The following is a 16,907-nucleotide window of genomic DNA, read 5'->3' as shown; positions in this document are numbered from 1 at the left end:
TAAATTCATATTTCTAAACGTGCAAGATGAGATTATTTCTATAGCTCCACCCCACCCTGTTATTGGACAGTCGAATGCAACACTGGACATTCGTTTTAATAGTGATTTTTGCCATGCTACTTAACCTTTTTTTCATCTACAGGTTACAGAAGCACTTTTTAAAACAGTGCATGAAATATCAAAAACTTGTAGTGTTTAGGTCTTCCTGGCATGTTACATGTTAGGTGGGGCTCAAATAAAGAGTATTGAAAACCAGAGGAAAGGAATTTATTAATAAAAATAGGCTGATTTAGGCAACCACAGTTAATTCACTCCCATTTATTGCAGTGAACCCTCCCCAATACAGAGTAGCAACTGCAATACTCAAGTTGTTAAAACATTAGAAAACCCATTGTGTGTGACAGTTACAGTACAATATTATCAAAATATGACATGACATTTTCAAACTGTGGAATAGTACCAACCAAGCTCAATCCTTAAATTAAGACCATAGTTCATTTTTAAATAAACAGAAAAGCATATAAAACAAATTATGTAAAAAGGAAAGCCTAATACAAACGTAACAAATAAATAATTGATTTTTTTCAGCTACTTTCTAAACACTTCCTAATTTCATAAAATAAAGTTTCTGCTACAGAAATAGTATTGCTGAGTGTCAATGGAAAACAATTATTTCAAGTCATTACTGATTGGAACTTAAGAAAACATGGCGCCAAAAAGAAAAGATCAATTCATACTAACCAGAAATTGGAATGGCTATGTATCATAAAATTGCCTCTTGCTAACAAGGTGCAATTATGTTTATTGGAGTGTTAGAATAAATTGTACAATTGTTGTCTTGGTGTCTAGTGTGATATGTGTGTGTGAAGTACTGAGAATTCTCATGTATGAAGTAACCTTTATTAATTTACAGACTACATTTTGCTCCCATCCATATATGCATATTTAGATAAATTTGATTTTTTTTACACAGCACACAAAGAGACTTTTCATTTGGTTCCTTTTACAGATAACAAGCAATGGTTTTCCTGAATAGCAAAATTTTGAATAAGTGTACCAGTGCACTTTTTCACGATAGCAGCACTAAGTTCATGCCCTACTGTCTGTACATAAACAATGGAAATAAAAGTTCAGATTAAATGAATAATTTTATGTCCCTCATCACACGAATAAGCACTGCAAACTTGTAATTATCAATGCTATTACACATTGGGAATGCTTTTTAGGAAAAAAAATCCTGTTCTTATTATAAGACTTTAAATTTTCTTTGAAAACTAGGTACTGGCATTGATTTACTCTACCTGGCTGCCAACTTGTATTGCACTTCTGAAAAGGGGAGAACACAAACAACATTGGTAAGACAATGAGAGTCGTAATTTACTAGAATGCTAATCACTATCTGCAAGAATCACCTTGTCTCAGTAACTGGGACTACCAAAATAAATTTGTTCGTTTATTCTGATCTTACACAGTAAAAAATATTGTGTATTCATATTCTCTATCTTCAATATCCAAATTACAGGTGTTCATTCTAGCCCATATTACCCCATATTAATGCCAAGAGACTGGGAAAGGGTTTGAGGCAACTCTTAACAGATAATAGGCATAAGCACTATTACAAACTAGTGAATAAAACCTCAAGTGATTCTTCAGTAAGCAATTCATCGAGTAAAAAAATATAAAGCAGTCAAACCACACACGCACACAAATTGAGGGCACACAAATTGGCAGTTCTTGAATACACAAGGTCATCACGTACAAATTAAAACATAAGGTCAAGAGGATCAAACCTGAGTATTTAACAAGACTAATCATAGATTCTGACAACTGAATAAATTGCCCTTGGGACACCTCTAATAAAATGTGGTCCATTTAAGCAGGTGAACAAACTGTTAACTTTATTTAGATGGTCCTTGAAAGATTGAAGTATCCTGTTAGGTGGCATATCATAAACGCGCCTGACATTTACATCATCATGTAACATAACTGCAGCTTCACAGTAGAGCTACAGAGTGAGGACTGGTCCACTAACCTTCAGCCAAAGTAGCCCAGTAGGAAATATATATATATATATATATGATGAAATCTAAGAGGACCCTCTGTCAATACACTTTAGCTTTATTCAGTGGTACAAATTGAAAAGTACAAAGTCCTAGATATCAACGTAACAAATTTGGTTTTTTGTTGTTTTTTTAATTACAGCCAACTTGCTCCACTTTTTAGCTTTGTCTCAGATCCAACAGAGATCTTTAAAAACAAAACACACCATTCCAAACAATAGGAAACATACAACAATAAAACTAACACCTTTATGGAAGACCAGAACGCAGCATTTTTATTAAAATGGAAGTCTAAACTAAAAGAAGATTGATCTAAAGTTTTAGCCAATGGCAGACTAACATTCTTTATAAATTTACAAAATAGAGTATATGGATGAAATTTGGTTAACTTCAGAAGGCACCTCAAGGCTAAAAGGCTTTTATAAATCTATAATCCTTTCACTGATCAAAAATAAACACTTTTATTGCTGCCGCTCAAGTAGCAAAGAAAAACCTGTTTATTCATTCTTCAGTCCAGCAAGAAATCTTCCCCCATTAAGCAAGATTAAATTACAGAAGAATTAGAAGAAAACTGAAGCTTTCACAACTTTAGGAGTATAGTGACTTTCCTTGTGTGCTTTCAAGTCAGTGGAACAGTGAAAAAGAGTAGTCACTTTTTGCCTGTGTGTGATGTTAATATTTTAATCAAACATCTCAGTCTCTCCCACTTTAGGCACTGAAGTACCATTTCTTCACAGCTACATGCTGCGCAGTAGTGCTTAGGAATAGAAGGTAAGAACACTCTGATGATTCCCACGGACAAGGAGAATTGGTGGCAGGTCCTTTGAAAGAGCTTCGATCCACGCCATGTATAGTGCACTTGATACTGCACTTTTTCGTGCTACTGGCAAACTCCTATAACCAAAAGAGGAATAAACTGGGCATTTTGTCAGGTTAACAGCACAACCGGATAAGTTAATGCAAAATGTCTCAAAATTACTGAGATTGACAGCCAGCATTTATATTTTATTACAGAAGATAATTTTAAAACGATCTGTTACCCAAAAGATTTTTGCTGCTAAATAATGCTTATTAGAAGCAGAAGTAGCATTAACAGACAATACTCGTTGTTTGGAGAATTATCTTCCAAATTTGTCAGATAAGCAACTTTGCATATATTGAAGGCAAGGCTGTAATCCTGGGTGGAGTTATCTGAGAGTAAGACACACGCGTACAGACAAACATGCACAGAATTAGATCGTTTCATTATTTGAAGAATTCTATCCCACCATTCAGTGCTACTAACCCCAAGGTAGGTTACACACATGTCAAAATACCATAACCCTCAAAAACTACCATTATTCTATTTTCTGCTACTGTAGCTGAAGCAATATGCTATCCCTTTCCAATGCTTGACTCCCTCTCCCTCTTTCCTGCCTACTCTGTCTCCAAAAATATATTCCAGAGGTTTGGGCACCTTCTGGAACAGTGTAGATCAGGCATGGCCAAACTTGGCCCTCCAGATATTTTGGGACTACAATTCCCATCATCCCTGACCACTGGTCCAGTTAGCTAGGGATGATGGGAGTTGTAGTCTCAAAACATCTGGTTTGGCCATGCCTGGTATAGATGGTGACCCTGTAAACTGCAGGGGAAAAGGAAATAAAAACATCTAGGTTTGCAGGAGTTTCTGCTCAATCCAACATTATGCTCTCAAACACAATGGGTGACATCCAACTAAGTCATACTCAATCCACTACTGATGAGTCCATCAGTTTCAACAGGTCTAGTCTAAGGTTAACAATGGTTATCACTGGCTACATCACCATGGCTGCCACTTATTTCTGCTGCACCAACGACCCTTTAACTCCAAAGTCAGAGGCATTCATAAATGTTTTCAAGCATCTCTTGTTTATCTACCATGTAACTACTTTATAGGGGGAAACCTAGAAATTCAGGGTTTTCATATGTACGTTTATTAAGAGAACTTTGTGGTGTCTAACATCATGATTACAGCAGAATTACTGTCACGGGGACATTTTTGTGAAAACCTAGCTAGGTATTTGCCTCACAGAAAGTCTGTTGCTATGTTCTAATCAGGCAGCACAACCACTGCATCATAACTTGGAGAACTGTCCCGTCTGTGAAATTCCATTCTGCGCAATCCTCAAGCCAACCCAATTATCTTTCCATAGGCACCAAAATTATTAAAACCTTTCCCAAATAGTGGTGTTGATGCCAAGAACCACAGAAAGCAGTACTTACATAACAATTAGATTAGCTGTGCTTGAATGTTCTTTCAGTAATTCGTTTAACCTAATCTGGCGTTGGCTCTGCAATTAAAATGAGAACATTTTAAACAGCTCAAACAGCAATTTTTGAAGATCAGCAAGTAGTAGATTTACCAATGTTGCTACTCAAAATCCATACTATAGGAATGAATACTCAAAATGAATACTATAGGAAGTTTAAATATTCCTATGTGGAAAGAGAGTTACAAAAAATACCTTTGTTTTGTATAGCTCAATTTCATTATCCGTGATTCTCCAAGGTTCATCTTCTTTCATTTTATCTGCAACATCTTGCTCTTTATCATCTTCATGAAGTCGGAATGGCTCAATCATTTCTTCAAAAGCTGCAATGCTAAAGATTATTTTAACATACAGCTGGAGTTAATCAGTCCTCAGACTCCTAACTGAAATATTTGTACAATGAGACCTGCAACTAAGATGCTACATTAATTGAACAAGATAAATGTGACTTGTGATTCGAGGACCCGATCCCCGCTTGGGGAATAAAGACACGTGGACACAGAATGTAAGGTTAATGGGTAAGGTAAAGGCCACAACTTTATTGATTACAGCATGTGAGAAGGTATTGGCTTAGGCATTGGACCACGGAACATTAGACTCCACCCACTCGTAGAGGGGTGAGTCTGAGGAGGGGTTAACCACCAGTAGGGGAAGCCTGTTGATGCTAATCCAACTATAGGCTCTCTTCCTGATGTCACCGAGGGTCGTGCCATGGCCCCCCCGCCACACGGGCATCGGACAGGATCCACGACCGCAGGATTCCTTTAGCGGAATACCCAAAATTGCCGGGGAAGGCGATGGCCACACCTTGCCCCCCGAAACACCAACAACACATTCCAATGCCTAACCGCCACCCGAGCGCAGGAATCGTCTCCCGATCACAACCCCTTCCCTTCCTGGGAGGAGGAAAGACTTTCTCTATTCCAAGCTAGACTGCACAATACAGACTTAAAGGCTGCACAACAGAACCACCGACTGGGATCCACGTTTGCTTTATACAAACACCAAGGTTCTTGGGCATTCCTACTGGATTTTAAATTTTTGATAAACTCTCCCCACCTTTGGACAGCAGGTCCCTCTCCGGTATCATAAAATGCTGTGACAACTCCGCTCAGTTTCAAGAGAATGAATTTTCCCGTGCAGAACAGGGGACTACTGTTTAAAAAACAAAAACCTACAGCCTGTGTAAGGCGACAAAATTGTCATACGTACAACTAACAAGGGTAATAGCTTTTTTTGCTTTTAATGAGAAAGCAGCCAAAATCCTCCGGTTATTTGGGAAGGAGGACACAACAAGGGGCAAAAAATGCCCTCCCTCCTCTTCCATTACTAGGTGCTGCCACTGAATCCAAAACCATATGCAACTTATGCAACAGCCATATTATGTCTTTATGTTAGCAAAGCAATCTCCTAGGTAGTGAAAGATTCCTTTGTGAATTTTAAAAAAGCCAATACAATGAGTTCCTACGAAGCTGCATTTTTACCACCACAACTCAATTCATATAAGTAGGATAGACAGACCAGCATATTGCAAAACCTTTATTCATTTTTTCACTCCATCGTAAATGCAAGCTGCTTTTTAAATTCTCGAGTTTCTAGCTGAATAAAAGCAGTCTGAGTTGCTGTGTGGTGAGGCACTTTTTGAAAAGAGGAATAGGAACATTTTCTTCAGATTTATAAAATGGGTACTTTATTGGGGCTTTCATAGAGTCATAAAATTGTAGAGTTAGAAGGGACCCTTTCCAATCCCATGCGGGAATCTTTTGCCCAGCCTGGGACTTGAACCCACAACCCAAAGATTAAGAGTCTCATGCTCAATAAAACTGCAGAGATTGGATGCTGAATTGGGAAGTGCTAAAAGGCTGCTTTATCAATTCTTACAAAGAAGGTAGGAATATCAATATGTCAGCTCCAAGGTTGGCATCCCTTTTTTGCTGTTCTAGGGGCATGTACAGGGAACCCAGACATGCTGCTTTGCTTCTCCACTGCACCAATAATGGTGGAGAAGGAACTGCAACAAGGTGGCCTGCTCCTATAGAGGGGGAAATCCACAAAATTCTGTGGCTCCTGGGACCAGAGAATTGTGCCCTAAAGTAATCACTTCACACTAATGAATGGAATGAATAAATGCTCTGTTTGTGCAGAAACGTTTTACTATTGCTCAAGCCATTTAATTTGCAAAAGAAAAATCTTAGTATTTGTATTGCTGTGGGTTTGAGGAAAGGAGAGTATTAGGCAAGAGTTCCATCTGAATCTTAAAAAGTCTGGTGAGCATGAATGCTGTACAACTCTTAATTATGCTCAATATTTATAAAGGCTTCTTTATTTCTATTTCATCACCTGCATTTTTACTTTCTTTACTATTTATGTTTCTTCAAATTACAGCATAAGAGAAACGCAACTCTTTAAACCAAACATATGCATACATGTTTACCTATTATAAAACCTTTCACGGCAACACACAAAATCACATACAGAGATCAGAAAAGATGCACAGACAAAAAGGGGGGGCGGAGAGAAAAAACTGGAGGCAAAGAACAAGGGTAGAACTCTAAGATCAAAGGAAAAATGCCACTTAAATCATCAAAAAGTTAACCTATTTCTTTTTTAAAAAATTATAAGCTATCCTAGTGCATAAACAATAGAAGGGTAGGGTGGAAATATCTAAAAATACTGAGTGAACAAAGTGTTGTGGCTTTTACTTTTATAAACTTAATTATGTTTCTCACACTAGCTGCTGGTGGCAGCTAACTGCTAGTGTAAATTGTCAATAATATTTTTTGAAAAATATAGGAAATGAATGCGCTCTCTCTCTCTCTCGCGCTCTCTCTCTCTCTCTCTCTCACACACACACACACACACACACACAAACACTTACTTTTCTTTCTTTGGCTTTGTATTGATATCACCAAGAACCATGATATCCGAGAAATCTATCCGAAATTTGCTGAGCAGTGTAGCCATTCTAAAAGCAATTTTTAAAATATAGTTAAATGTATATATTAAAACTGTACAGTCAAGATAGCTAAAATGGTTTGCATGCTTACAGAGGTTATCAGCTGGTTCTAAATTCTGATCACTAGATTATTTAAAAAGTTTGGATGCAATCCTACACTTGGGAGTAAATGCCACTCTCTGAGTAGAGAGGCATATGACTGCACTGTAAGCTTTCATAAACAAGTTAAAAATATTTGCCTGAAGAACCTTCAGTATGTAATAAGTTTCACAACAGAAACACAGGAGAAAAAAACTAATATTTTAAAAGTGGAATAATAAAATAAGCTATATAGCTAAATATAAGACTGAGTTTTTAAATCATTGCTAATTATTAGGCCTGGTAAGTAAGAGTACTGATTTCTCCTAACTAACAATCAACAAATTCATACTTGCCAAATGATAAAAGAATTGTACTTTATGAAACTTACGCTCTTCTGTCGTGATCTATTCTGTTTATTTTTCCACCAATGAACACTCTGATCCTGCAGTCTTTCCACTTTTTTTTGGTTGTCAGAAGATACGGAATCAACAGCGTCAAGCCTACATGAATAAAGAAATCTCACTTTTGGTACTGTGTTAAGATTTGGTGGTATCAGAAATTATACACTACTTAGTTGCAGTATTATTATTATTATTTTAAAAAGAACTTCCATCTTACCCCCATCATCAAAAAGCCACCATACGTCAATATTATTTTTCCCTTGTTTCTTCTGAAACTGAGAACTTGCATCAAGCAATTTTTGATCAGCCATGTTCAAGGCTGGACCTTTGGGATCTGTAGAATAGAGAAGTGGCATTTAAAAGGAAGCAAGAAAGGCAAAACTTTATTCCTGTCTCAAATGCAGAATATGGGTTACTTCTGCTTCCAATGTTGTGAGAGCGGCATTCTGCTTGTGCAACAAGACATCCCTTTCTTCTCCCCTCCGGCCCTCACAACCCTTTGGAGCAGGTTTAGAAGATACATGTGAGGCTGCAAAGGAGAAGAGAGGAAGGGAAGATCCGCTAGGCAAGCAATGCTAGCGTATGAGAAAACAACTATGACTTTGTAGAGCCATCAAGTAATACAACTGGAGATGGGATAGGACACTCCCTACCTTTAACCAGGGGTGGCTAAGCTGTGGCCTTTTAGATGTTAGTACGTCAACTCCTACCAGTCCCATACAGCATGGCCAACAGGCAGGGAAGATTAGAAAAGTCCTGCAACACCTGGAAGGCCACAGGTTAGCCACGCCTGCCTTAAATCAAACCTCATGAAACCTGACGCAGGAGCATTTGCTCTCCTAGGAAGGGCAGAAAACACATGGCATCCCTGCCTAAACACCCAAATAAAAGTTATCACAGCTTTGCTCCTGTACATTGATTTTTCCCTTTTTAGAAAAAGTCTAGAGTGACAGATTTTCCATCCGCACCAGCTTAGCTCCCAAACCGCTCTGAAGTTCAGCAGTGAATATAATCATTTGTCTCAATAGTGGTTCATTGCCAAGGGGGCTGGAGCCACTGAGAAACAAGGAGGTGTCACCATGCTCGTTATACCAGAGGTATAAAGAAGTACAAACTGGTTTTTAAAAAAATAAAAAAATAAAAAAAATACCAAAAATTAAAATAGCCCAATGAACATGCTCAGTAGCCTCCAAGAATCACACAATATTATGTGTCGGTTGGGAAAATAGGGAAGGAAGATTAAGGTGGTCTTGGAGAGTAGTTTGGCCTTTTTCAGCCCCTCCGAACTATTGGTATCCCAGGAGGAAGACACTATTGTCTGGCAGGAACCTTGAAAAGGAGCTCTCCATTAAGAGAGTGAGGATACCTTGCAATATTTAACTAACGATATCACATTATATATATGCACCAGAAGTCATCTATGGGCACTCTCTCACCTGGCTGTAGCTGAAGACAACTCTAATATTTAAGACAGCATTACGTTCCAATTCTTTCCCCATCCCAAAAACTTATCTTGTCCAAGAAACCCACCCACCCAACCAACAAGGTTCCCATGAGCCCAGCAAGTACAAACTATTATCTTCTTCCGAAGACATGTAAAATGTTATGATACATGAAACAAAGCGTGAGAAATTATAAACTGATGTTTACAGCATGAAAAAAAATTGATTGAAAACAAAATATGGAAAAATGGCCTGCCTTTTTTCAAAAGTGGCTGCGTTGGAGTCTTGCCATCGTCGTCGTCTTCTGGATAAGGTTTAAAGGGGGGGGGATTAAAAGGTTATTTTGCAGTATTAATAAAAATGTGGACTCTTCGTTCTTTTTAGGATGCAGCATGAAAAGCCAAACAATGAATGAATTCAAAGCAATTGTGTTCATGAATGTAAGTGATTAGCATGTTAACATACCACTTTATTTAACACACACACAAAGTTCTACCACATATTAAAAGTAGCTACACTATTAGCATTTTTTCCCATTTTCACTCTCAAAAGGGTTTGGGTTAGAAAATAGAGATGTTTGCTGCAATCTAAACATTATTTCCCTAACAGATATTTGGGCTGGGGGAAGAGATGGGAATGATATCAATAGTTAGTCCCATAGCTTCTCCTCAAGACAAGATGCACCACTTGTGAAGTGCTTAAAGCATCTATAAGAGCAATTATTCAACAAAATCTTTGCAACACTTGATGGTAAAAAGAAGTTCTAAGAAGTTTAGAAAAATAAAGGTCAAACACATAACATTGTTCAAATACCATGACCAAAATTTCTGTACACGTTTACTACTAAAGGGCTAATCTTTGATCCCATGGCTATTAGCTTAGTAAAGACATGTATGCTGTTGTGCCTCAATGCTCCAAGATGCTGTGTTGCACACTTCTTACAAACACACTGGAGTTCAAAAAATGGCTTGCCAAAGAGATGAAGTAGTAAGATAGTCTTTCAATGGGCCATCCTTGTTGTGTGGCAATATTCTTGCTAGTGACCGAAACACCAAAAAAAAGTTGGACCCCTAAAGTGAGGCTCCCACAAGCTTAAAATATATTGCGGTGACACATGATGAAGACTTTGGATTGCAAATCTGACTTTGAAGTTTATAAAGGAGGACTATTATGATTTTTGCACTGATGCCAACAAAAATTCATTAAGTAAAATGTTACCTTTATGAATAGGAGCTTTTTCACTCACAGGCTTGGACGTTACTGTCTCAGTCTTCTTGCTATAGTCCACATTTACTATAATGTCTTTGGTTACTGGTGATTTCTCTTGGGACGACAATAATTCTTCTGTGAATATGAAAAATATACTATTCAGTATTTTTGCAAATGAGTTTACAAGCTGGGAGACAACTCACAAGGAGAAATGGTCGGGAATAAGTTCAAGCAAGGACAAGGGAAAATACACTATAGTTCTGCAAAACTTTAAACAAACCTAAAGCTGTGCTTTGGCTCAGCCAAGTTCATGTAACTGGATTTAAGTATATTTTGTTCTTGCATGTAAATGGGAAAAAGAATGATGTTCACCTGGCGACTAGAAATTTTTTAATAACACACACCCCCAGACACTTTAATGGAGCACTTACGGAAGTAATCAGTTGTTACTTCATCAGGCACTTAACACAAAGTGAGGCTAGAATCAGAAGGAATGGGAGACTCAATAATCTTTTGTCCCAGGCATAATTTGCTAATTTCTCCCAAAGACCAGAGATTAATTCATGATGGACAGCGTTAAGTAAGGGTTACCTTGCCCCTGAAGGTGAGAAATATCCAGACCTTCCCTCAGACGGATAACTACTACTCCATACTGAATGTCAAAGGCATCGCTGAAATAGAATAAACACATTTTGGGGAAATATATAAACTTCCAAATATCAAGTGATTAACTTCAGCTGTAAGGACAAGTACTCTGGTCAGCAAAATCAGGCAGAAAGAGTCTCAAAAGGTAATCCCAGCTCCTGAAATGACCACGCTGTTCCTACAAAGTGATTAATGAACCAATTTAAGCTAAGATGGCGGTGGATACCTGCATGTGAATAATTCTGGCAGGCATGCATCCCTTTTAGAGTAACCCCTCACCTTCCATCTCTTCCTTTGTTCATGGGCTGCCCATTGCCAAAATCAACATCTCTTTTGGCACCATTTTGCTTTGATGCCAATGTGATCCCAGCTGGAATAAGAATGTTACGGTATTGTAACATATCCAGATTTGGGCTGTAAAAGGTGGTCATGAAATGGGTGCATGCTTCTGTCCTTGCTGAAATGGAATAACTGCTTACAATTTTTCCTTAAAATAGTGCTAAACTAGGCACTATCAAGTGGTGGGTCAGGACTCACTAGTGAGTCGTGGCCTGATTCAACCTGGGTCGCAACAAGAACACTACCACCAGGCAAATATATATTAAAAGATTAAAGAAATGAGTCCCCAAAGGCATGTTTGGGTTAAAAGTGGGTTCTGGGTCTGAAAAGGTTGATGATACATGAATCAGGACAACCGGTATATGCACTGGACTACGAAAGCTGCATCTTCACAGTGGGGTATATGGTTAACCTTCTACTCACTGTAGTAAGTTGATGTAGGTGTCGACATCGTTCATGTCAGCCGATTGCCAATCTTTCTTAAATCCAAGAACAAGCGTGTTTGGTTTCATTCGTCCCAAACCTGCAGCCTAACAACAAAAAACTCTACTTAAATCTTAGGGAGGTTATATCTATGTCTGTAAAAAAAGAAAGGCTACATGAAAAATGGGAATTTCCTTTCTATTCTAGTGATGAAAGTAGCAGGGGGAGATGAGTAGGAGAGCTCATCATTTTCCTGCCCTATCTAGTAATATAATAATATAGTAATAATCTAGACCTGTTGGAGATCCTATGACAGCTGTGGCAACATCTGAATGTAGTCTTTACCATTAGATAAATGGTTCAGGATGGGTTAGATAAGAAAACTGGCTTTGCAAGCAAATATAGTCCTATTCTTTTCTTCGGGTGACAGTTCCCTTCTTCCCTATAGGGCACTAACTCAAAACCTGCGTGCCTTTGTGAATATTACAAACCCTCACTGTTGGTGATTTTTCCTGACTTACAGCACCCACACTATTAGGATCTGGGCGATCAAACTCTCTGGCTATCAACCCAGAATTCCCATCTCCTTGGACAGGGCATGTGCCTGCTACTGATGTGAAAGCCATTATGTTGCTTTCCAATAGAGAACTGCATTCATGTTGCAAACCATCTGCAAGGGGTGGGGAATTGAAGCTGGTTTAACTGCTTTACCCGAAGCCCTGCTAAACTCATTAGCGAGGAGGAAGTACAGTGGTGCCCAAGACGAATGCCTCGCAAGACAAAAAACTCGCTAGACGAAAGAGTTTTCCGTTTTTTGAGTCGTTCCACAAGACGAATTTCCCTATGGGCTTGCTTCGCAAGACGAAACGTCTTGCGAGTTCTTGCGAGTTTGTTTCCTTTTTCTTAAAGCTGCTAAGCCGCTAAGCCGTTAATAGCCGCTAAGCCGCTAATAGCCATGCTTCGCAAGACGAAAAAACCGCAAGACGAAGAGACTCGCGGAACGGATTAATTTCGTCTCGTGAGGCACCACTGTAAAGTTAGAGCAGAAATCTGCCCCAATCAATTTTTTTAAAAAAGAAGTTTCCTTCTCATTTTTTCCCAACGGGGAAGAAATGAATGCCAACAACGTCTCCTTGGTCTCCATGGCAGTGGGAGGATGAAAGACCTCTACCCCATGAATTGTGAGGGTCAGAAACCTTTAGAATTATCTCCAATGAAACAGGAAAAAGGTTAACAGAGAACTGGGTTGCAAGAGCCCTGCTTTTCTACAGAGATTAGAGAGGGCAGGGTCTCTAATCTCTAATTGGGAACTTTAAAAAAAACAACTTCCCAATGCCTGGAATGTTATAGCCTTGCTTTCAAACCTAGAATCCCAGGACTTGATCAATTTCTGACAACCTTTCTCCACTGGACAAATTTGTTACTTTGCAAAATTGAAATATATATTTATAAAATTGCGGTGTGTACAATGCAGCTAAAAATACAATGCTCGGAGCAGATCACTAAGCAGCACAGAACTCCTCACTTTATATGACCATTTACCTGCATTAGGTATTGTGCACCATCTCTCAAATCTTCTGCATGTACTGGAGCATAAAAGGCTTTCATTTTATTTTTAATAAGCCACCGCTGGTACCTGGCCAGGTCTGTTGACAATTCCTTCATGGCCTGCCTGCGAGGGCCCTATGAAAAAGGTGTGGGGAGGGGAGCATACAATTACAAAGACACGGAAGCAAGTTTTGGATGAGATCTTTAAGTGAGGATTTCTTACTGAGAAAAATAGATGGGCTCTTTTAGTGTGGCCAATTCAAATGAAATGTTATCGCTTAGACCAGTTGCCAGATAACTATCAGAATCAGTACCCTGACAATGAACCAGAACTTTAAAAATATTCAATTCTGCAACTTTCAAATTAGAGGATACACTTTATTTTAAATCTTCATGCTGCTTACTGCAGAAAAGACCCTATTTAGCACTTTAAAGTTTTGGTATTTGTGGGGCACTACCAATTTACGTCTTATCAATTATTTGTGCAATTCACCCACCACCTTCCATGGATACATATATACATTTACATACTGTATTGGCCCGACTATAAGCTGTACCCGCAAATAAGCTGCACCTTTAAAATTCAATTTGCAGGTGCGGTCCGCCTCCCGGCACTACCACGCTGAAAATGGGGGCACCAATGCTCAGCACCCCGCTCCCTAAGCTGGTACTGGTGCTTGGCTCCGAATATAAGCTGCACTTGAACTTTTCAGTCAGAATTTTTTTTTGGGGGGGGGGGAGGAAAGAGTGTGGCTTATATTCGGGCCAATACAGTACATGCAGGCAATACATTATCAACAATATCCCAACCTAATACTTCTACATTTCAAGTATTTTCTTGTATTATGGTTTTTTTTTATGAATCCAGTGCTCTTCTATAGGCATAGCTTTCCCCAAAGCGTACCCCAATAACCTAGCAAATCTCAGCTTTTCCTCTTGACACATCATTTTATCTGTATGCTTGCATACTACTTATTACACAAATATAGATTGTTTTCCAAGTGCTATGGTGTAAGAGGAAAGTAATTATTCACAGACTTACCATATGTATGTGACCGCAGATCATCAATCCTACATTCTTGGTGAAGGCATGTACTAGATGAAGCAAAGCCGGACGTGAGCTTGGAGCACCACTCATGACAAGGCATTGTGGCCTGGTTTTAGATTAAAGAGAAAAATAGGTGTGTACATTCATTTCTACAGGGACGCGGGTGGCGCTGTGGGTAAAACCTCAGTGCCTAGGACTTGCCGATCGTATGGTCGGCGGTTCGAATCCCCGCGGCGGGGTGAGCTCCCGTCTTCGGTCCTAGCTCCTGCCCACCTAGCAGTTCGAAAGCACCCCTAAGTGCAAGTAAATAAATAGGTACCGCTTTATGGCGGGAAGGTAAACAGCGTTTCCGTGTGCTGCACTGGTGCTGGCTCACCAGAGCAGCTTCGTCACACTGGCCACGACCCGGAAGTGTCTCCAGACAGCGCTGGCCCCCGGCCTCTTAAGTGAGATGAGCGCACAACCCTAGAGTCGGACACGACTGGCCCGTATGGGCAGGGGTACCTTTACCTTTACCTTTTACATTCATTTCTTACAGGAACCCAATCACATATGTTAATAAGCTAGATACTTAAATACCAATGTTGTTTCTTTTGTTTCTGTTTCTATCTTATGTGGTTTTTTTGCATTTTTTTGTCGTAAATTGCCCTGTGATCCTTGGAGGAAGGGCGGTAGACAAATGAAATGGGGGAAAAAATAAATGTTGGCTGCATAAAATATCGGGGAATTAGCTCAAGATGCCATGATATTGATGCTGAATTACATTAGCTCAAAGGAACAAACATTACAGACAAGCTTCTTTCTGCCCTGTTACTACTCCAAAGCCCGCCTCCAGAGAAGTTGTTGCAACAGTGCAAGCAGATTAGAATACACTAAATGCTGTGCGAAACCACTTTCCATGCTTACTAGACAAGAGCTATAAATTGGTCCTCTTTCAGAACCTTCTATTTCAACAGTCTGCACTGTTTCACTGATAGTTATACTTGCATCTCAAAAGTTCAGCCATATTGTCAAACATCTATTGATTTTACCTGAAGTTTTTCACGTGGTCTTCCACACCAGTAAGGCGAACAGCATGCTGCAATGCATTTAGGTAAGTCAAGGCTTGAGTTGAAGACCCCCAATTTACATCTGTAAAAAGAATGGTTTTTCGTTGAGACAAAAGAGGTCAACTGAGGCAAATGTGCCTCAATCTTATTTCAGAATGAACACAAAATGTGATATTTTAGTGACACTATTTGTACTGCTACCTTGGCAATTAAGCTAAAATCACAAGCGGTTTGGAAGGGAGTATCCAAATTACCTAAATTAAGACTAGTTGTTTCAGTGCTGCAGTGTTTAGGAGGAAATATTATTCCCTAAAATGGGAGAGGGTAGCTAAAGCCCCCTAAAGTATTTTGTTAGCAATTAGTGACAATGTGTTTTTAGAGTCAAATATAATGTATTATGAACATTTGGCAAACTTCATTAGGCTTGCTTGAAGTCACCAAATTTAAGACCCAAGATCTTAATATAGAGCCTTTTGAGATCAAGAAAATTATCAATCAATTTTGTACACTCTCTCACACTACTTCTGGTCACAGCTGTGTCTCTTGCCTTAGAAAAGGGATCTAATTAATAACCTGTCAAATGTTAATTATTACTGAAGCACTTGTTGGTATCTGTCTGTCTTGGGAGACAATGGAGCAGTGCACCTTCAGAGGTAAAGTCAAACGTTGTACCGTTATAGCAAAGCCCTGAGGTTCATCGTATAAGAGCTTTCATAAAACCCATACATAATTAACTTTTAATACTGAAGTTCTCTGTTCCTATATATGTTTGAGATCTTGGCATGTACAATAATTTTTGTGCCCCCCCCCCACAGAAGCAATGACAGGTCACCATCTAATTATAAAAGTTTTAAAAAACTGCAATTAAGTTTATGAAGTCACACAAAGACATCAAGCAATATTTGAAAATAAACCCTATTGAGGAAATTTGTTAGCCTTGGGAAATATGGGCTACTTTAAAGGAACTGTTTGTATTCTGAATTTGTAATAAGCCTTCAACTTATTCAAGCTGTCTATTTTTTATTACTTGCCTGAGGGCCAATTCAGATGCAATATTCAGCATTCACATGACAACTTTTTGAAGTGACCCTATAGCTTTAACCATATAAAATGTTTATCTCAGAATGTGCTAACCACCTTTTTTGTGGTCAAATTCTGAGAGCAACACTAATTCATCTAAAAACCCCTAGACATGCAGAGTTGCCTATGGGGGTTGCATAAGAAGTACAGACTTGGAATTTCAGAAACCTCCAATATTGTCTAGTGCTTCATGTTAGCTTCTTCCCTTATTTTAATGACGAGAATAACCTTTGGAAAGGTCATATTCCTCTTTTAATTTTAAAGATGCAAGCCAATTGGGGAAATAAAACTTTTTTCTTTTCTTTTTGTAAAGCACTCGATGTATCTCTTGATCT

The 16,907-nt window shown here is 38.8% G+C and overlaps 1 protein-coding gene across 2 annotated transcripts in view; it reads right to left on the bottom strand.

The window, feature by feature from the left end:
• Positions 1-251: 251 nt before the first annotated feature.
• Positions 252-16,907, bottom strand: part of SLC12A2 (solute carrier family 12 member 2) — a 48,509-nt gene continuing 31,853 nt past the window's right edge. The window contains exons 15-27 of one of the 2 annotated variants that reach the window (XM_080972353.1): positions 15,475-15,574; positions 14,438-14,549; positions 13,390-13,530; positions 11,848-11,954; positions 11,032-11,111; positions 10,450-10,575; positions 9,488-9,535; positions 8,007-8,123; positions 7,777-7,888; positions 7,230-7,316; positions 4,547-4,682; positions 4,305-4,372; positions 252-2,954 (exon numbers count right to left, since the gene is read on the bottom strand). In XM_080972353.1, the coding sequence (XP_080828479.1) occupies positions 2,819-2,954; positions 4,305-4,372; positions 4,547-4,682; positions 7,230-7,316; positions 7,777-7,888; positions 8,007-8,123; positions 9,488-9,535; positions 10,450-10,575; positions 11,032-11,111; positions 11,848-11,954; positions 13,390-13,530; positions 14,438-14,549; positions 15,475-15,574 (1,370 nt within the window). In that variant the 3' untranslated portion in view covers positions 252-2,818. The remainder of the gene's footprint in view (positions 2,955-4,304; positions 4,373-4,546; positions 4,683-7,229; positions 7,317-7,776; positions 7,889-8,006; positions 8,124-9,487; positions 9,536-10,449; positions 10,576-11,031; positions 11,112-11,847; positions 11,955-13,389; positions 13,531-14,437; positions 14,550-15,474; positions 15,575-16,907) is intronic. The other variant, XM_080972354.1, reaches the window with a different exon arrangement.

This window comes from Podarcis pityusensis (assembly GCF_964106645.2).
Source record: "Podarcis pityusensis genome assembly, chromosome: 11".
Classification (NCBI taxonomy): Eukaryota; Metazoa; Chordata; class Lepidosauria; order Squamata; family Lacertidae; genus Podarcis; species Podarcis pityusensis.
The sequence above is the reverse complement of the archived record's forward strand: the minus strand, read 5'-3'. Positions and strand labels throughout refer to the sequence as shown.